The sequence below is a fragment of the Telopea speciosissima genome, chromosome 8, assembly GCF_018873765.1.
Source record: "Telopea speciosissima isolate NSW1024214 ecotype Mountain lineage chromosome 8, Tspe_v1, whole genome shotgun sequence".
Classification (NCBI taxonomy): domain Eukaryota; kingdom Viridiplantae; phylum Streptophyta; class Magnoliopsida; order Proteales; family Proteaceae; genus Telopea; species Telopea speciosissima.
Genome location: NC_057923.1, coordinates 5,722,285 through 5,738,349, shown reverse-complemented (window position 1 = coordinate 5,738,349; position 16,065 = coordinate 5,722,285). Strand labels below are relative to the sequence as shown.

Here is a 16,065-nt window from a genome sequence, read left to right as displayed (position 1 = left end):
CCGTGTTTTTTTAACAGGAGGACACTTCTTTGAACATCTTTCCTTTTTAATAGCGAAGCGAAGGGTAGTGGTTTTTAACTCTGTTTCTGTGCTTCTTAACTCTGTGTCTTCGCTCATGAGAGATGATGGTTTGATAGGTTGTTTCTTGAAGAGGAGAAGATTGAGGAGCTTTGATCCCATGGAAGCAGAATTAGCGAAGGTCATCATCATCATCTACTTTTGCTTTACTTGATTTATCTGTCCATGACTATGAGTTGCTTTTTATTATTTCCTTCTTCCTGATCTTGACCTCTCTAGTTTTGTTCAGTTTAGTGTATTTAATTTTTAGAAGTCGTAGTGGGATATTTTTTGATTTAATCTTCTGCTTTTGGTAATGGGTACATTGGGTTTTCCCAGAATCTTGAATTTTGATGATTCTCTGGACTCCTTGAGTCAATTTAATGCCATCTTTCTCCCTCCCCCTTCTTCCATAGTGATGGCTTTATTGAATTGCAAAGCAATTTTTTTCATGCTTGTTCAGCTACATTAGTTCTGGTTGGTTTGCATGGACCTTGATATGAACGCAAAAGACTTATTGGGAAATTTAAGGAACATGGATTTTCTTCTGTTGTCAAGAAAACCCTTTAGCTGAAACTCCTCCCCCTTCCATTTTCGACCGAAATTTTGTGGGTTGTAAAGGTGCTTTAGTCAATAATCATGTACACTTCCACCACAAGAACCAACCTGGCTTGAATCAGGGGATTCCTAGCAGCACTAGTATCATCATACAGGTTTTGAGCTTCAGTTGTTTTTCAAGAACGTAGTCTTTTTTCATCCATTTAGTACTTTCACTGATTTTAGTTGAAGCGGTGTCAAAATCTCATTCTACAGTGGTGATAGGAATACCAATGACGAAGTTTTACTGTTGTTCGGAATTTGGGATATAATATGAAAAGTAAGGAAGTTTGATGGTGTGCTTCCTCCATTTCAGTGATAGTAGCGGACTTGAGGAAATTATGAAAATATTGCTGAAAATCAAAGAGGGTGTTTTGGGATGTGAGTCATCGAGCTTGAGATTAATGGTTGTAGGAAGTAACCAATAGAGACAATTGTTCCAAGTTTGTAGTCAAAGTTTCGATCGCAAAGTCCAAACGACTACAAGTATACAAACTTGGAACAATTGTGGTGGGTGGGGGGTAAAAAGTTCAATTAGTTAATTTTATGCATAAATCAAATGTCTGAAAGGAATTTGTGGCAAGGATATTTTCATTTTAGTTATTAAGAGGAGGACGATAGACCATTGTAGTAAGAGACTCTGTACTTTCCTTTTTTTGAAGGGTAACGTAACAGTTTTTTACGAAATGAGTTGGAAATACCTTGTTAGAATCTCTTCCAAAACTTCACATCCCGTGTAGGTTTGGAGTTAGTTTGTCAAAAATGTTTATTATCTCCTAGTTGTTTATATTTTTCTCATAACTGTAACCAGATTTTGCATCACTCTTGTTGGTTGAAATTTATCTATCGTATTTGAATCCTCTGACATCTCAAGTGAGAGTTGGTGACTATTCTTTTGCCTATTCTCTTGCAAATGATATTGTTCAATTAAATATTGGGCTAAATTGCTAGCACTTGGTATTGTTTTCAGAAAATTAGTTTGTTTCACCTTTTGGCTTCCAGATAATCTGGATTTTATTTTGTTAGCTGCCTTGTAAAATGAATGTCACGTACTAGCTGATGTACCTTTGTTTTTTAAACCTTTTCCTTTCCCACTGTCAGACCAAGCTTGCAGCTGTGGCAGAAGAACTTGGACGAGAAATTCGTGTGTTTGAAACATCAGCAACTTCTCTAAATGAATCTGCGACCATGACATTGAATGATGGTAAGCACCACTTGAACTTGCACAGTATCTTAAAAGTTGTTTAGCTGTATTCTAATTTTTTCAATCCTTTTGGATCCTCATGGCTTCTCTATCTGATGATCCTTTCAGGATTTGTGTGTGCCTGTGATCTCTGTTGTATGGATTTTATTTTATGACTTTGATTGTTTTGGCAGATGAGTCTGAGGATGAGTTCACAGCGGAGGATTATTTCCGGATTTTGGCAACCAAAAAGGAAGGTACACTAGAATGGTTCCATATCTAAGTAAGATTTTTTTCAATTGATTGGTTGTCTCTGTTCGATGTTCTTGAATTGTATGTACAAAGTGGGATGAAAGTGCCGAGGAAAATTCTTTTATTATCATCTTGCCTCTTTGTATGCCAGACCTACTGTTCTTCTGGCGTTTAATTTTTTTAATTTTCAGATTAGGCAGTTGCTATGTTATTTAGTTTTTAATGGATCAGATTGACTCTGGAATGCAAAGGAAGTTGTCCTTGGCGCAACGGTAAGGTTGCTCCATTGCTACCTAGTGGTCGTGGGTTTGAGTCAGAAAGCAGTCTCTTCGCGAAGTGGGGGTAAGGCTGCGTACATTATGACCTCCCCAGACCTTGCAGTGGCGGGAGGCTCGTGCATTGTGTACGCCCTTTATAATACTTATATAATGTCCCGGGAAGATCATTGGATGGAGCTGCAATAAAAAATTTCTGGAACCATCTGGTTGAATAGTCGTGTTATATGTCCAATCTGGATTGGAATCTCCTTTTTGGTACCAATTAATGATGGTACCCTGAAGGTGTGTTAATTTATCATTTGTGAATGGCAGATGGCTTCTTCTTCTTTACCTCATTCTTCTTGCACGCCTACTCCTTAAGCTGTATGTTGGCTGTTGTAAACCCTAAAAGAAAAAAAAAAGTTGGATGAATTACAAATTTTGGTGAAGAAAAGAATGAAAGAAACTGGCTCAAAACAGGACTCTAACTAAACTAGTAAAGTAAATCCCGTTTTCATACTTTCTACCCATATTTTAGGCCCATTACAAAGAAAACCCATGGGATCAAAGGCCCAACACCTACATAACTCAACCCAAGGTTTATTTCCAATAAAATAAGCCCTTTAGGTGACTTATCTGCATCACCTGTTATAGTCCAACTTCCCTTAAATCCCTCCAAAATTCCACTCTAGTCCTTGTGAGGCCTAGTACAAACTCATCTAACGGCCTTCCCTTTAGAACTCATCATAGAATATGGCTGTGGACATCAATTACATTGTGTGGTTACTCTCCACCAAAACACCTCCCATTGCCTCACTCTTTAGCAGCCACGCATTTTATCTCATAAAATGAGCAGTATTGTCATGTTCTTTCCAGGTAAAATTATGGTCTGCTGGCCCAGAGTCCCCACCATTGTCTAGGATACAGATATAGGTTGAAGTTTTGTGAAAATATTGAGACTAAAATAATTGATTTGGTTTGAAAAGATTTGTGGCAATCTCCTGAGGAATGCATTATTCATTCATAGTGCTAAATGCATTTATATTTTTTTAAACTTGTTTGATTGGTTATTTGACAGACAAATTCCTGAAGACCCGCAAAATCCGAGAAGCAGAGGAGGCTGCTCGTAGGTCAAGAATAACTAAGGTGCTGGCAGGCATCCTCTTCATGTGATTACAACTTTTTAAATAACGCTTTTGTCTGCATTTCAGATGTCATAAATTCTCAACCTTCATGAAATTTCTTTTGATTATATTCTCAAATGTGATAATTTCCACCCTTTTTGCTCAATTTCTGACAAATAACATACTAACATGTTCTCTCCCTTCCTTCTAACTCATTTAGAATGTGCAATGCCACGTGCTGGTTATGCCCATTGAGCCGTAGATGGTTCTGAGTAAAAAAGAACTGTGGCCTATGAGATTATGCAAAAGAAATAAAATAAATGTCGGTCTTACATAAAATATAACAATTACTGACTCCTGCAATGAATCAGAATCTCTTAATTAATATACAATTTTACTATGACATCTTCAATGATATACTTAATTTGCCTATTTCTTGTTTTGTCACACGGAGTATGTTGTTTGCCACTCTCTTGATGTAGGCAATAATTCGGATACGCTTCCCTGATAATTGCACATTAGAGGTGAAGTTTCATCCATCAGAAACTTTGCAAAGTTTAATTGAGCTTCTAATGAAAGTGGTTGCCAGACCAGACTTACCATTCTATATATGTAAGTATTATCTAATTCATGTCCTTTAAATATCTGAACACCCATTACGTGTGTGTGATAAATATGCTTAAGGCCTGATTGATGCTTCTGTGTTAGATACAACTCCTCCAAAAAAGCAAATGGTGGACATGTCTCAGGATTTCTACTCTGCTGGCTTTGTTCCTGGTGCAATTGTATATTTCTCGTATGATCTACAGGAAGGTTAGTTAGGGTGAGGCTTAGTTGAGTTATGTACAGAAAAGGCCAGTGTCTGCTCTCTTATTGCTGTGATATCATTTTAACATTTACACTTGCAAGTTCAATCCTAGATTGCCTAATTCTCAAGTGGTGTTAATTGCAAAAACTTGTCAGTCTTTAATCGCTAACACAGATTTAAGCATATGTCAGGGTGCACCCTTGTGGTATTGTGTTGACTGAATCTGAGTAGTAAACACTTAAAATTGGGGAATCGATATTTTTCTCTGTAACAACAGCCTTCATTTTCCTTTAGAATTGGACTGCTCTCAAAGTATTGGAATGATAATGCTGAATCTAGTTATGTGCTTAACATTCGATGTTAGAAGATGCACATTGTCATGGTCTTGCTGGAGAAAAACTTTTGTCAGGTATTTAACATACCATGTTCCTTATTTGCATGTGCTCCCAAAGAGTCATAGTCGTCTATTCATAAATTACTATATAATGTGGTCATGTGATGTATTGTGTTAGTGCTTTTCTGCTTAATCTTGTCAACTTGTTCTGCCATTTGACTGTTTCAGGGTCGGATCATTATCTGCTTTTAAATAGTGGTACCCATGTTTTTTTACCACTTCAACCAAGTCATTTTCCACCTTCCTTTGTATGGTTAAATTATCCATTTTCATACATTTTCGGTGCTCCTAAATGAATAGTTCAATTTAAAAATAAACGTTGCCTGTCAAATCAACATATTGTTGTACATACATATACATACTGTAATAGTATATATTTTTATGCATTAATCATATTTGTGCATGCGAAAGCATGTGTACTTTTGCTTGCACCCATGCGAATGACTTGCGGCTGATGCTATCATGGTTATTGTCAGTTTTAGAAACTTTTGCTGCTTCTATTTGTTGGCTTCGATTCCGGATTTTCATGTTCTGTGAGGTCCTTCCATTTAATGAGAAGAGGATGCCAAAATTGCAATTGCTTTGTCTTTAACCGGCCACAAAGCTTTACACACACTATACTAAAGGGCTATTACACTGTGCTGTTCCCACCTATGCGGGTCCTGGGAGGGGTGAGTTGAGTCAGTCCCAACCTTTTTTGCATTTTTGTGCAAAGTGGCTGCCCTCAAGACTCGAACCGAGCATTTCCCTGGCAGCCCGAACCTCTTACCATTGCTCTAAGCAATTGGCTACATAACATCACAAAGCCATCAAACCCAATACAAATGACGCAACTTCTGAGGAGAATCAAAAGGTTGAGTTAGATTTTAGAGACAAAAAAAAGGCAGTTTTAATGGAAATACAATTCTAATTAATTGGGGATGTTAGTGGATGTGATCCTGATCTAAACCCAATACAAATTAAGTGTATTTGGATGTACTTATGTTGATTGTATTTTATTTAGTTTCAATCTGGGATAGGTAGGTCTGTTTGCAAATGCATCGGACCCATTCTCATTCTGGTAAATGCTATTCTAATTAACATCATTATCTCCATTACACTGCTTGTTTGCGTTGATTCTTTTCCTAAAGTGATCTATTGAGTATCTAGTAGCTTATGTTCATCTTTTGAGTCGACAAATAAAAAGCCGAAAGCTAGAAACTTTTAATGGCATTATTGTATTTTTTTTTAATGAAGTTGTACATATTCTTATTCGATCCAATTGTGAGCCCTTTGTACAATTAGATGATCTTTATGTATCTGTGGGTTATTTTATTTTTTTGATGGCTAAAGTAAAATTGCAATTAGAAGAAAGATAATTTTTACAATAGTGTCAGATTGATAAGCTTTGTGTAGCAGAGATGAGGATGTTAACATGAATGTGTGGAAAAACAAGGAAGGATAAAGTATGGAATGAACATATAAGATCGAATTTGGGAGTTGCCCCAATCAATGACAAGCTCCGAGAGAGTCGTTTAAGGTGGTATGGTCATATTCAACGGAGGCCTAGGGACGCCCCAGTAAGGAGGAGTGATTTGATTCCAATTGAAGGAGCTAAAAGAGCTAGGGGCAGACCTAAAATGACCATAGGAGAAGTGGTGAGGAAGGACATGCATAGTCTAGGGCTTGTACCAAGTATGACCTTGGACAGAGCCTATTGGAGGGCAAGGATCCATGTAGCAGACCCCATTTAGCTGAGATTCTCCTGACGTGCTGTGCTGTACCTCTTTCCTCTTACTGTCCTCTTGTTTTATCTATTTCCCATCTTTTATTGCCTTTTTTTTTTTTTGTTCCATCTCTTACCCCATCTCTCCTTTCCCATCCTTTCTTTCCCTTTTTTGGTTTTGTTTGGATCCATGTCGCCGACCCCTAAGTTGGGATAAAGTTGAGTTTTTTGTTGTTGTCGGGACAGTTATTAAAACACAACGTTCGAGCATAGTGGCTAAAATATGAGCTGGTCTAATAATGTCACGGTCTTTTTTAACAACTTTAAAACGAGAGAAGGAACATAAAGATTCCTGAATATCATAGAGGAGCGAGAACAGTGTCCATGGCCTGATGTGAGCCTCTGGATGATGCAGCCATTGTACCAATTCCCGAGAGTCTGTCCAGATTTCTATTGTTGAACATCCCAGCTGAAGTGATCTGTGGGTTATTTTAGATGACCCTGAAGATTTATTAACACTAATGTAATTGGCGGTAAATCTCTATTGTCTACATGATGCTTATTTGGGTGGTTATGTATCGCAGCTCTTATTTACTAGATCTAATGACTCCTATTTATATGACCATTATGTCTGGAAAATGAATTAGATTCTAAAATTATGCCTCACTTGGCTTGTTTAGGGGACAATGCTGCAGAAACTTCAGCCCCCTTTCTTCGAGATGAGATCATGTGCCTCAAGGGCCTGGATGTATTTCCGGTACAGGCTGAATCTGTCCAATCTGCAGTGGAACCTGCAATGGTGGAACCATCATCACCTGTTGTGGAAGAACGTAAAGCTGTTGGGAAGAAACCTGTTAAGCCAAAATGGCTCAAAATGTGAAAAAGCCTATTGCATATGTAAGATTCTTTTTTCCTGTTTTTTTTTTTTTAACTTTATTTCTATTTTAGTTTTAAGCAATTTTTATTCTTGTATCTGGACGCTGGTTCTTTTGGTGGTCCACATGCCAAACTTGATTGCATATTTCTACCAAGTGGTAGCTCGTTGGCACTCGGAATAGGGCCATACATAGCCCCTGTCACCTCTACCTGTGAGGAGAATTATGGCTCAAAAATATTTCTTCAGGTGGTAGTTAAAAAATTTGTTTGCTGGCTGATACTGTAATGGGAGGAGAATCCCAATACCCGGGGCAAATGGCTGATTTGGGTATAGAACTTTATGGCCTATCTAGGGAGTGTCCTATTGACTATTGTCGAAATGGCAATATCACACCTTCACGTGTCTCAGGCGAAGGGGCAACCACATGTCTTGGCTAGATGGATCATCTAAAAAACTTTTACACATTTTACTTTATCTTCTCTTTTCATCTGTGTTACACATATATGAATCACATATGGGTGGATGCAAGCAAAATAGAAAGATATAAATGCATTTTCCATTAATAGGCTGCTAATCACAAATGGATAGAGAGAAGGAAGATCTAAATCGTATAATTATTACTATGTGTGGCTCGTACCTTCGTGTATGATTAAATTACAAAGATATAAATGCATGTTCAATGGTGAAAGACATCCTATACTTTCTTCATGATTAGACTACTATCATTTCCTACAACCGCAATTACCTTGTGACAGTATGGGAGTATGGGAAGGCAGCCATGACTTTCCTGCAACAAAGGGTTCCACCTCCAGGTGGTTGCCCTGATGGCCTGATGTGCAAATCCTCTCTATACTTCTCAATAATGGATGTTAGACCAACTTGGGTAAATTTTCTTAGTTGTGCTTTGTTATATTCGATTTGCTTTTCCCCCTCCCCCCTAACTTGATCTGTATCTTGGCTTTTATTTGTGTTTGCTTTTATTCATTTATTTAACGCTTTCCAGGGAATCCAAAGCTTACAAATACCAGTTTTCAACTGTGGCAGGTATATATGGGATGAACTGAAACAGTCTATACTGCTTTGATTCTTGTAGGGTTGTAGCAGAAATAAATGATTACAACGGGCTTTTGTTGGAGAAAGAACTACCAGGAAAAAGTAAAAATTCTACGGTGTTAATTGGTAAATGGGATGGCTTATTATTATGTCATTATCGAAAGTTATTGTTTATCACTTTTTTCAAATACACTGTAAAGATGTTTGTAACCAACCCAGTTACAACAATGTGTTGTAACTGGACTTATTTGTCATCTTTTTAATATAGGGTGGCTTTTGGTAATTTCCCCTTCATCTTCAATTCTCTCTACTCTTTCCTTCCCTTTCTTCATCTCCGACTTCGGCTCACCTGCCCTCCTTTTCCCCTCCCTTGTTGGCTCGGCTTTCTCCCCTTACTTCCTCTCTCCTCCCTCATATGGCTCCCTACATCCACCCCAACCTCGTTGACAAGCAACTTAGTGGTAGTAATATCTAGGGATGTAAACAGATCGGATTCGTCTCAGATAGTGCTATATCCGCATCCACATTCGATTAGCTTTTGGACGGATTCAGATAGTGCTAAACGGATACGGACACGGATACAGAACGGATATTTTATCCGTTAACATGTAAATATAGTTTTTTGGATAGTTATAGTCTATCCGTATCTGCATCCATCTAGCTTTCAAACGGATTCGGATAATATTAAAAAGATATAAATACGGATACGGAAATGGATTTTGGTTATTCATTTACATCCATAGTACTAATATCTCCTTTTGATAACAATCTTATATGAACTCTGTTCTTCACCATTATCTTAAAGTGATGATGAATACTTTCCAACCCTAAGCCCCAAGGTGTTCCCACGTAGGATTCTGACCACCAAAAACTCCAATATAAAACTCTCCCATTTTGCAATCTCTCAAGATGACCTATTGCATTATGTTGCAATCTCTCATGACCTAATGCAGACAGAGGTGAAGAGAATAAAGACGATAGAAAATGGAAATTAAACAGCTAGAGATGAGTTAAGACTGGCAAAATGTCTTGTATTTCAATCGATTTCGTCTGAAGTTTGCTTTTTGGAATTCATAAAATAAAATAAAACAAACAATTAAATGCTCAGATTGAAATGGCTAGAGATTCATCATTTCCTTTTAATAGAAACATGCTAATCTGTCAATTTCTTTTTCATAAGTAAACAAGTTCTTGAGATCACTGTGAGTACAACAGAAACAAAACCCATTCTCGCTCCCACCCTCACTGACATACCATCCCTTAATACAAAAAAAGGGAGAATGTTTTCTGTGTCGTAGCATAGGCTCTGCCCAGGCACATGGGTAGCCTGTGCAATGGGGCAGGGTGGTCATTGCATTCACCGCGCTCACCCCCATGTGCCTGAGAGCAACCTTTGCGAGCCCCTAAAAAAAATTAGAACAAAAAAGGAGAAAAAAAAAAAAAACTGAATACAACCTCTTTACAACAAACTTCCACGAAAGAATAGAAACCATCCTTCCCCCTCCAAAAGCAAAAAAACATAAAAAAAAGCCTGAATCTGTTACTGTTACTGGTTTTATGGAGAATAACAAGCCTCACGTTGCTTAGTCATGAGTTGGTTAGGATTGATTTTATTTGTAATTTAAAATAAAGAGTAGTTGCTGAATTTTAGCCACGACTTAGTACTAGTAGAACGTTAGGTAGTATCGTGTTAGACTGCGGAGGTTTTGAGTCCCTTCAAGTGTTCATCCGAATTCTCGTTTCTTCTCTTCCTCTTATGTCTGTAAACCTCTATTTTGGTGTTTACTCAAAATAGGTAACCCCAAAGCGACCGTAACATAATCTTTCCGATGATGGGCAGATCAGTGAATGCCATAATAGGGACAATGAGAGAGTAAGGGATTTCACACTGACATGAAACCGAGAGAAGGATAAACGAAAAAAAAGAGAGAAAATTTACGTCTATCACCTTTGGAATTTTAAAAATTACATCTGTACTCCTAAGTGCTAATTTAGTTTTATTTTGAAAAGACATTTTTGCCCTTTTTTATTTGTTATTAGGGAAATTTACGTTTACCAGCCCTATGGTTTCAAACAATTATGTCTACCACCCCTACAAATAAGAAAGGGCAAAATTGTCTTTTTAAAATAAAATTAACTGGGTTAGCACTCAGGGGTACGGATGTAATTTTTAAAATTCCAAAGATGGTAAGACATAATTTGAAAATACAAGGGTGATCGACGCAAATTTCTCTTATGTAAAAGCACATTCATTAAGGGAATTATGGCCATTTAGTTAATATTTGGGCAATGACATCATCTCTTAATTGTTCTCATCTAACGGTAGGGGTACGTTCGTAAGAATCTTCCAAAATACAAGGGAGGTTAATGAAATAGATAAAATTCCAAGGATGATAAACGTAATTAAAATTAACTGGGTTAGCACTCAGGGGTACGGATGTAATTTTTAAAATTTCAAAGATGGTAAGACATAATTTGAAAATACAAGGGTGATCGACGCAAATTTCTCTTATGTAAAAGCACATTCATTAAGGGAATTATGGCCATTTAGTTAATATTTGGGCAATGACATCATCTCTTAATTGTTCTCATCTAACGGTAGGGGTACGTTCGTAAGAATCTTCCAAAATACAAGGGAGGTTAATGAAATAGATAAAATTCCAAGGATGATAAACGTAATTATTTGAAATCATAGGAGTGGTAAACATATATTCCCCCCACCCCCAAAAAAAAATAGAAAAGGATTAAGTGATTAACATGTAATTGTGAAATTATATTATATGTCCCTCAATCTATATACATTAAATTCATTAAATTTGGGACAAATAAAGTCTGGTTACCAGTTCGTTACAAATTGACGCATCCTTTTTTTTGGGTAAACTCAAATACAACAACCATAATTTTATCCCAACTAAATGGGGTCGGCTAAGAGGCTGTGACAATAATAGAAATAAGAGAAATAGAAGAGAGTAAAAAACTAAAAGAAAAAAATATAAACAAGTACAGAGGAGTAAAAGAAAGTGAAAAGATAAAATAAAGTTACCAAAGGAAAAAATCTAAGCAGTAGTAAAAGTAGCATCCCAAGAACATCCCTCTATAAGGGGTCGGCTACATGGGTCCTTGTCCTCCAAACAACTCTATCCACGGTCATACTAGGGTTGAGCCCTCCTAACTGCATATCATTTCTTACCACTTCTCCAATAGTCATTTTAGGTTTGTTCCTACCTCTTTTAGCTCCTTAAAACTGAATCTGGTCACTCCTTACTGGTGCATCCATGGGTCTCCATTGGATATGACCATACCACTTCAAGCGGTTCTCACGGAGCTTGTCCTAGATTGGTGCAACTCCCAATTCGGTTCTAATACAATCATTCCTTATTTTATCTCTCCTGGTCTTACCACACATCCTCCTCAACATCCTCATCTCTGCTACACTCATCTTATCTATATTACTTTTCTTAGCGGCCTAACATTCCGCCCTATATATATTATCGCTGGTCTTATTACTGTTCTGTAGAATTTTCCCTTAAGCTTAATAGACATGCGTTTGTCACATAAAACTCTTGATACACCTCTCCACTTCATCCATCCTATATTTGGGTTAACTCAAATATATTTGTGAAATGATAGGATTTAGTCTCATTAAAATACCTTATACTAAAAAAAAAGGAGGTGTACCCAATGCATGAGTCTCCTGCCACTACGAGATCGATTTGGAGAAGAGTCATAATGTACAAAAGAAGACCTTTTCTCCAAGGCCAGATTAGCAATGTTAGTAACTAAACCCGATAAAGACGAGTCTTTGTTTACACATAATGAAATCCTAGCACTAAGATCAGTTATCTTCAGGTCCTAATACAAAGTTGATCTCTCTCTCACATCAACTATTTTGTAACATTACTTAGCATTCACTTCTAAGGGAAAAAGTTCCTATACATATCCCTTATAGAAATTCTTCCCATATACGCTGGTTAGAATGGCATATTTTTTTTTTTTTGGTTATGTGGTAAATCAAATGGAGCTCAAATTTTAGGGACAAATAAGTCTTAAGATTCTCAGCCTATGTGTCAGGTTCAGCTCAGATGGGTGAAAGGGTGAAAGGGTGAAAGGGTACACAAGGACGGTTAATAAAAATAGAAAGATGCATGTCAATACATACAAGAGAAGGTGTTTTATTTTATTTTTAATGAAATAAGAGAAGGTATTTGATTGACTTGAAAGAATGAAATTTAACATGTGATTAATTTAATCTCAGACCTACCTATCCAATGGTTAGAATTGCCACATCATCATCTCCTGTGGTTAAAATTGGTGAGTTGACTTGATAAGCTTATTAGGTGGATCTGTTTAAAACAATTTTTTCCTATATAAAATTATAAATAACAAACCCCTTGGTTAGGTTATGAGTCAAATTTAATGACTTAGTTACATGACCCACCATGACATGGAGCACACTTCTCCTTAGTAATTGTAAAGAGAAAATTTTCTTTTGGCAACGATAAAAGAAACAATCAATAATCTAGGGCCATTAGTACTCTCTCCACATTTGTTGGAGGCCTAGAATATCTTTAAGTATTCCCCAATAACTATCCTACGTCAATGAAGGTCATCAGTGAAGGAATTCCCACCCCACGGCTTGGGGAAAAACTCTCTCTTTTTTTCTACCTATGGTGAACGAGGTATTCCTTTACTATGGACATTAACAGGAATGGAATGAGGATCATAATAAACGGATGGACATTTTCATACTTTCATTCTATAAAGAAAGTATTAATGATTGTCAAATCGTGAGTTTTTCTTCTTCCATCTTTGAAGGAAAATTCTCTTTTTTTTTTTCTTTTTTTTTTTTCTGATGAAAAAGAAAAAAATATATATTAGATAAAAAACTAATCAATTACATCAGACCCAATTTGTACAAAATTACACCTTTCAGTTAAGGCATGAAAGACAAATTTTCTGGTTAAGGCATGAATTATAATATAGTAATAATATAAATTCTCACAAAGAATGAATGGTTTAAATAAAAAATTTGCTTCAAAGGAATCACATCCTCCACCTCCAAAGAAAAAGGGGAAAAAGCCTAAGATAATCATTAAATAATGGTTATTTACTATAATATTAACAGTTCTTAAATAAGAAAATTTTTGTTATTAATAAAGGTTTGAGGTGCTTAAGTTTAGGAGAATAACTAATAGTAGTTGCCACTTTCCACACTATATATCGAACAAAAGATTAAGAAAAGATTTATCTTTGGTTTGACAAACGGATAGCATGACCAATGTTGCTGTCGAGATCCCCCGGAGATGTGCCTGAACACACAAGAACCAAGAGATAGAGTGGAAGCGTTGGTTGGAGCGGACTCCTAGGGGGTGGGGGTGGAACTCTTTGATGCCTAAGTTAGATCTCAAAGAAACATCAATTGTAGGGTTAGGGACAAAAAACGAGTAATAGTTCTAAAAAATGATTGAATCTAAGCAAATTAAAATGGATCGAACCCCTTTCCTTGATCACTGTAGTCCTATTTATATGGTCTTGAAGGAATGTCCCCTTGTTCGCATAAGCTTCCTTGTCCTCCAGATCATGTATTCTTTGGGTTTCCTGGCGGGAGATTTGAGTGGGAATGGTTAACGGAATTTGTGCATACTTGTAGTTGGCATCATGGGGAATCTCCAACTGGCTGTTCACATGTAAAGCTTCTTACTCACGAGTTTGACATGAAGAGTCGAGGGTTAATAGTTTCCTCCTGACCTCAGGCTTGTTGCTCGCGCGTTACCTTTGGCCCGAGTTTATTACACGTATTGCTCTGTCATTAGAGATTCAATATTGTATGTACGTATCAACACGCAAGAGGGTAGATTAATGGACATTCTTAATAAAATTATTGTTAGTTGAATAAACATGCTTAGCTAACACTAATCACACACCTTACAGTTTGATTAACCCCCCAAGTAAACTACTCATAGTGATGTTGGATATGCTGGCTTGTGTGGGCCCTTGGTAACCATCAAGTAAAGCCCAAATGTCTCATAAGTCATCCGTGGGAAGACACAACACCCATCCATCAAACTTTGAAAACAATTTTTCAACCAATGAAGGCATATCGCTTTAAATTATTTTGTATCATTGTTTGGTTGGTAAGAAAATGTATTTTTTTTTCCTTTCTTGCCAAACATACCCTTGTGTTCTCAGATGTGATTCGATGGCTAAGGAGAAAATTGAAGAAAGAATCTCTTCAGCCAAAGTGATTTGAAGTTAAGATTTAACTATTAGAATAAGGAATGTCATTATTAAGTATTAACTCCACTCTTATTTGTGAAGGTCTGAAATACCCTTTCTCAGTCCAATCCGAAGGTAAATTCCCATGGATTAAGAGGTTCCCTTTTCACCGTGGGTGAAAGGAAAATTGATCACTGATGGGCAATGTCGAACCTCATACTATATAGGAAAGATTTAGGATCTTCCATTCTCTTTTATCGTTTGTGAAGAGAAATTAAAACAAAAGGATAATTTTATCTTCTAGTTTTGAAAAATTCTACCTACACCCCCAGGTTTGCAAACAGTAACAAATAAGCTCATTCTGTCAGTTCATGATTAATTGTATTAAAAATATGACGTGAAATGACAAAATTGCCCTTACCCAAAAAAAACACAAAACCTGCTAACTCTTTCCCAAATCGATTGGGGAAGATGAGTTCTGAAAATCCTTGAACACTTGGAATGTTCTTAATTTGGACAAAGTATTGATTTATGAAGCCACCAAACTAAACTAAACGCCGAGAATCAGAAAAGTTGCATCAGAATTTAAAGAATTAAAAAAAGTAACTAGAACTAAGAACATTTATCAAAAGGAAGGAGACTCGGTGCAGTGATGTTTACCTGAAACTTTTGAGCTTGTCAACGGATTGAGTAGAAATAAAAGATACTTCAAAGCATTCAAAGATGGGATCTCTGAGCTCAAGATCGGGTACTAAATACTAACCAGGGTTTCTTCTATGGAGTGGGATTTGCTGGAATTACGACTGCTTTTTCACTTTTCAGTTTTGTCTGTTGGAATAGCGAACAACCAGTCCCGTTTTCGTAACCCCCATCCACCCACCCTAGCGTTGAATGGTTGGGGAGCCGTAAGGTTCTTTCTAGTCATAAATATGGCATATGGGCTGGAAAAAGATCCCATTCCAAGTTTATGTTTCAATGTAGTATAATTCGATTTCTCTGTTGTTCTTAGTTTTCGGTTCGAATTAGTGTTTTTTATTGTAATTCCGGTCTTCTGATTCTTCGTTTTCATTTTTCTTGCCCGCCTCCCTTCGTATGTATAGTTGCTTGATTATCCATTTGGGGAAAATCATCATTAACAAGCTCTTTTGGGGTTTATCAGATTCATTTCTACCTCATAGAGAAATCTCCGAATGGTATGTTTATAATTTTTCATTATTATTACCGGTTTTTTTTTTCTAATGGATTCTCAACGCCATGTATATCCATATTAAGCGTGAGAAGACAACCTACTTTCTGCAACCAATGCAACCAGACAAGTTCTCTGGCAAGTGGATATGTGGGTTGTGCTCCGAAACTGTGAAGGAGGAGGTGGAGAAGAATGGTGGGAGAGGAGAAGAAGCTTTGAATTCTCACTTGCAACTCATCTTCCCTAATCGATTTGGGGAAGATGAGTTGTAGGTTTTTTTTTTTGTAAGGACAATTTTGTCATTTCACATTATATTTTTAATATTGTTAGTCATGGATTGACGGAATGAGCTTATT

General features: G+C 36.8%; 1 protein-coding gene and 1 long non-coding RNA gene across 3 annotated transcripts; one reads left to right on the top strand and one right to left on the bottom strand.

The window, feature by feature from the left end:
• The first annotated feature begins 49 nt into the window (after window positions 1–49).
• Window positions 50–8,328, top strand: LOC122671566 (plant UBX domain-containing protein 1-like). Of its 2 annotated transcripts, none has more exons than XM_043868865.1 (8): window positions 50–199; window positions 1,756–1,858; window positions 2,032–2,094; window positions 3,425–3,492; window positions 3,953–4,082; window positions 4,179–4,283; window positions 7,058–7,274; window positions 8,299–8,328. In XM_043868865.1, exons 1-7 carry the CDS (start codon window positions 116–118, stop codon window positions 7,255–7,257), a joined length of 753 nt encoding a protein of 250 aa, XP_043724800.1. In that variant the 5' UTR covers window positions 50–115; the 3' UTR covers window positions 7,258–7,274; window positions 8,299–8,328. The 2 variants fall into 2 exon arrangements, with proteins under 2 accessions (XP_043724800.1, XP_043724798.1); XM_043868863.1 differs by having other exon boundaries at window positions 7,058–7,273; window positions 8,283–8,311.
• On the bottom strand, window positions 282–15,354 carry LOC122671567. Its single transcript, XR_006334361.1, has 3 exons — window positions 15,184–15,354; window positions 5,502–5,505; window positions 282–293 (listed from the first exon to the last, which is right to left on the bottom strand). It is a non-coding gene; the product is annotated as an uncharacterized LOC122671567 (long non-coding RNA).
• Window positions 15,355–16,065: the final 711 nt, after the last annotated feature.

Bases quoted from the DNA above. Each gene is read 5' to 3' on its own strand.
- LOC122671566 (XM_043868865.1), top strand. From the start codon at position 116: ATGAGAGATGATGGTTTGATAGGTTGTTTCTTGAAGAGGAGAAGATTG. The intron at 200-1,755 runs GTCATCATCATC...TCCCACTGTCAG, and splicing joins TGGAAGCAGAATTAGCGAAG to ACCAAGCTTGCAGCTGTGGC. The intron at 1,859-2,031 runs GTAAGCACCACT...TTGTTTTGGCAG, and splicing joins GACCATGACATTGAATGATG to ATGAGTCTGAGGATGAGTTC.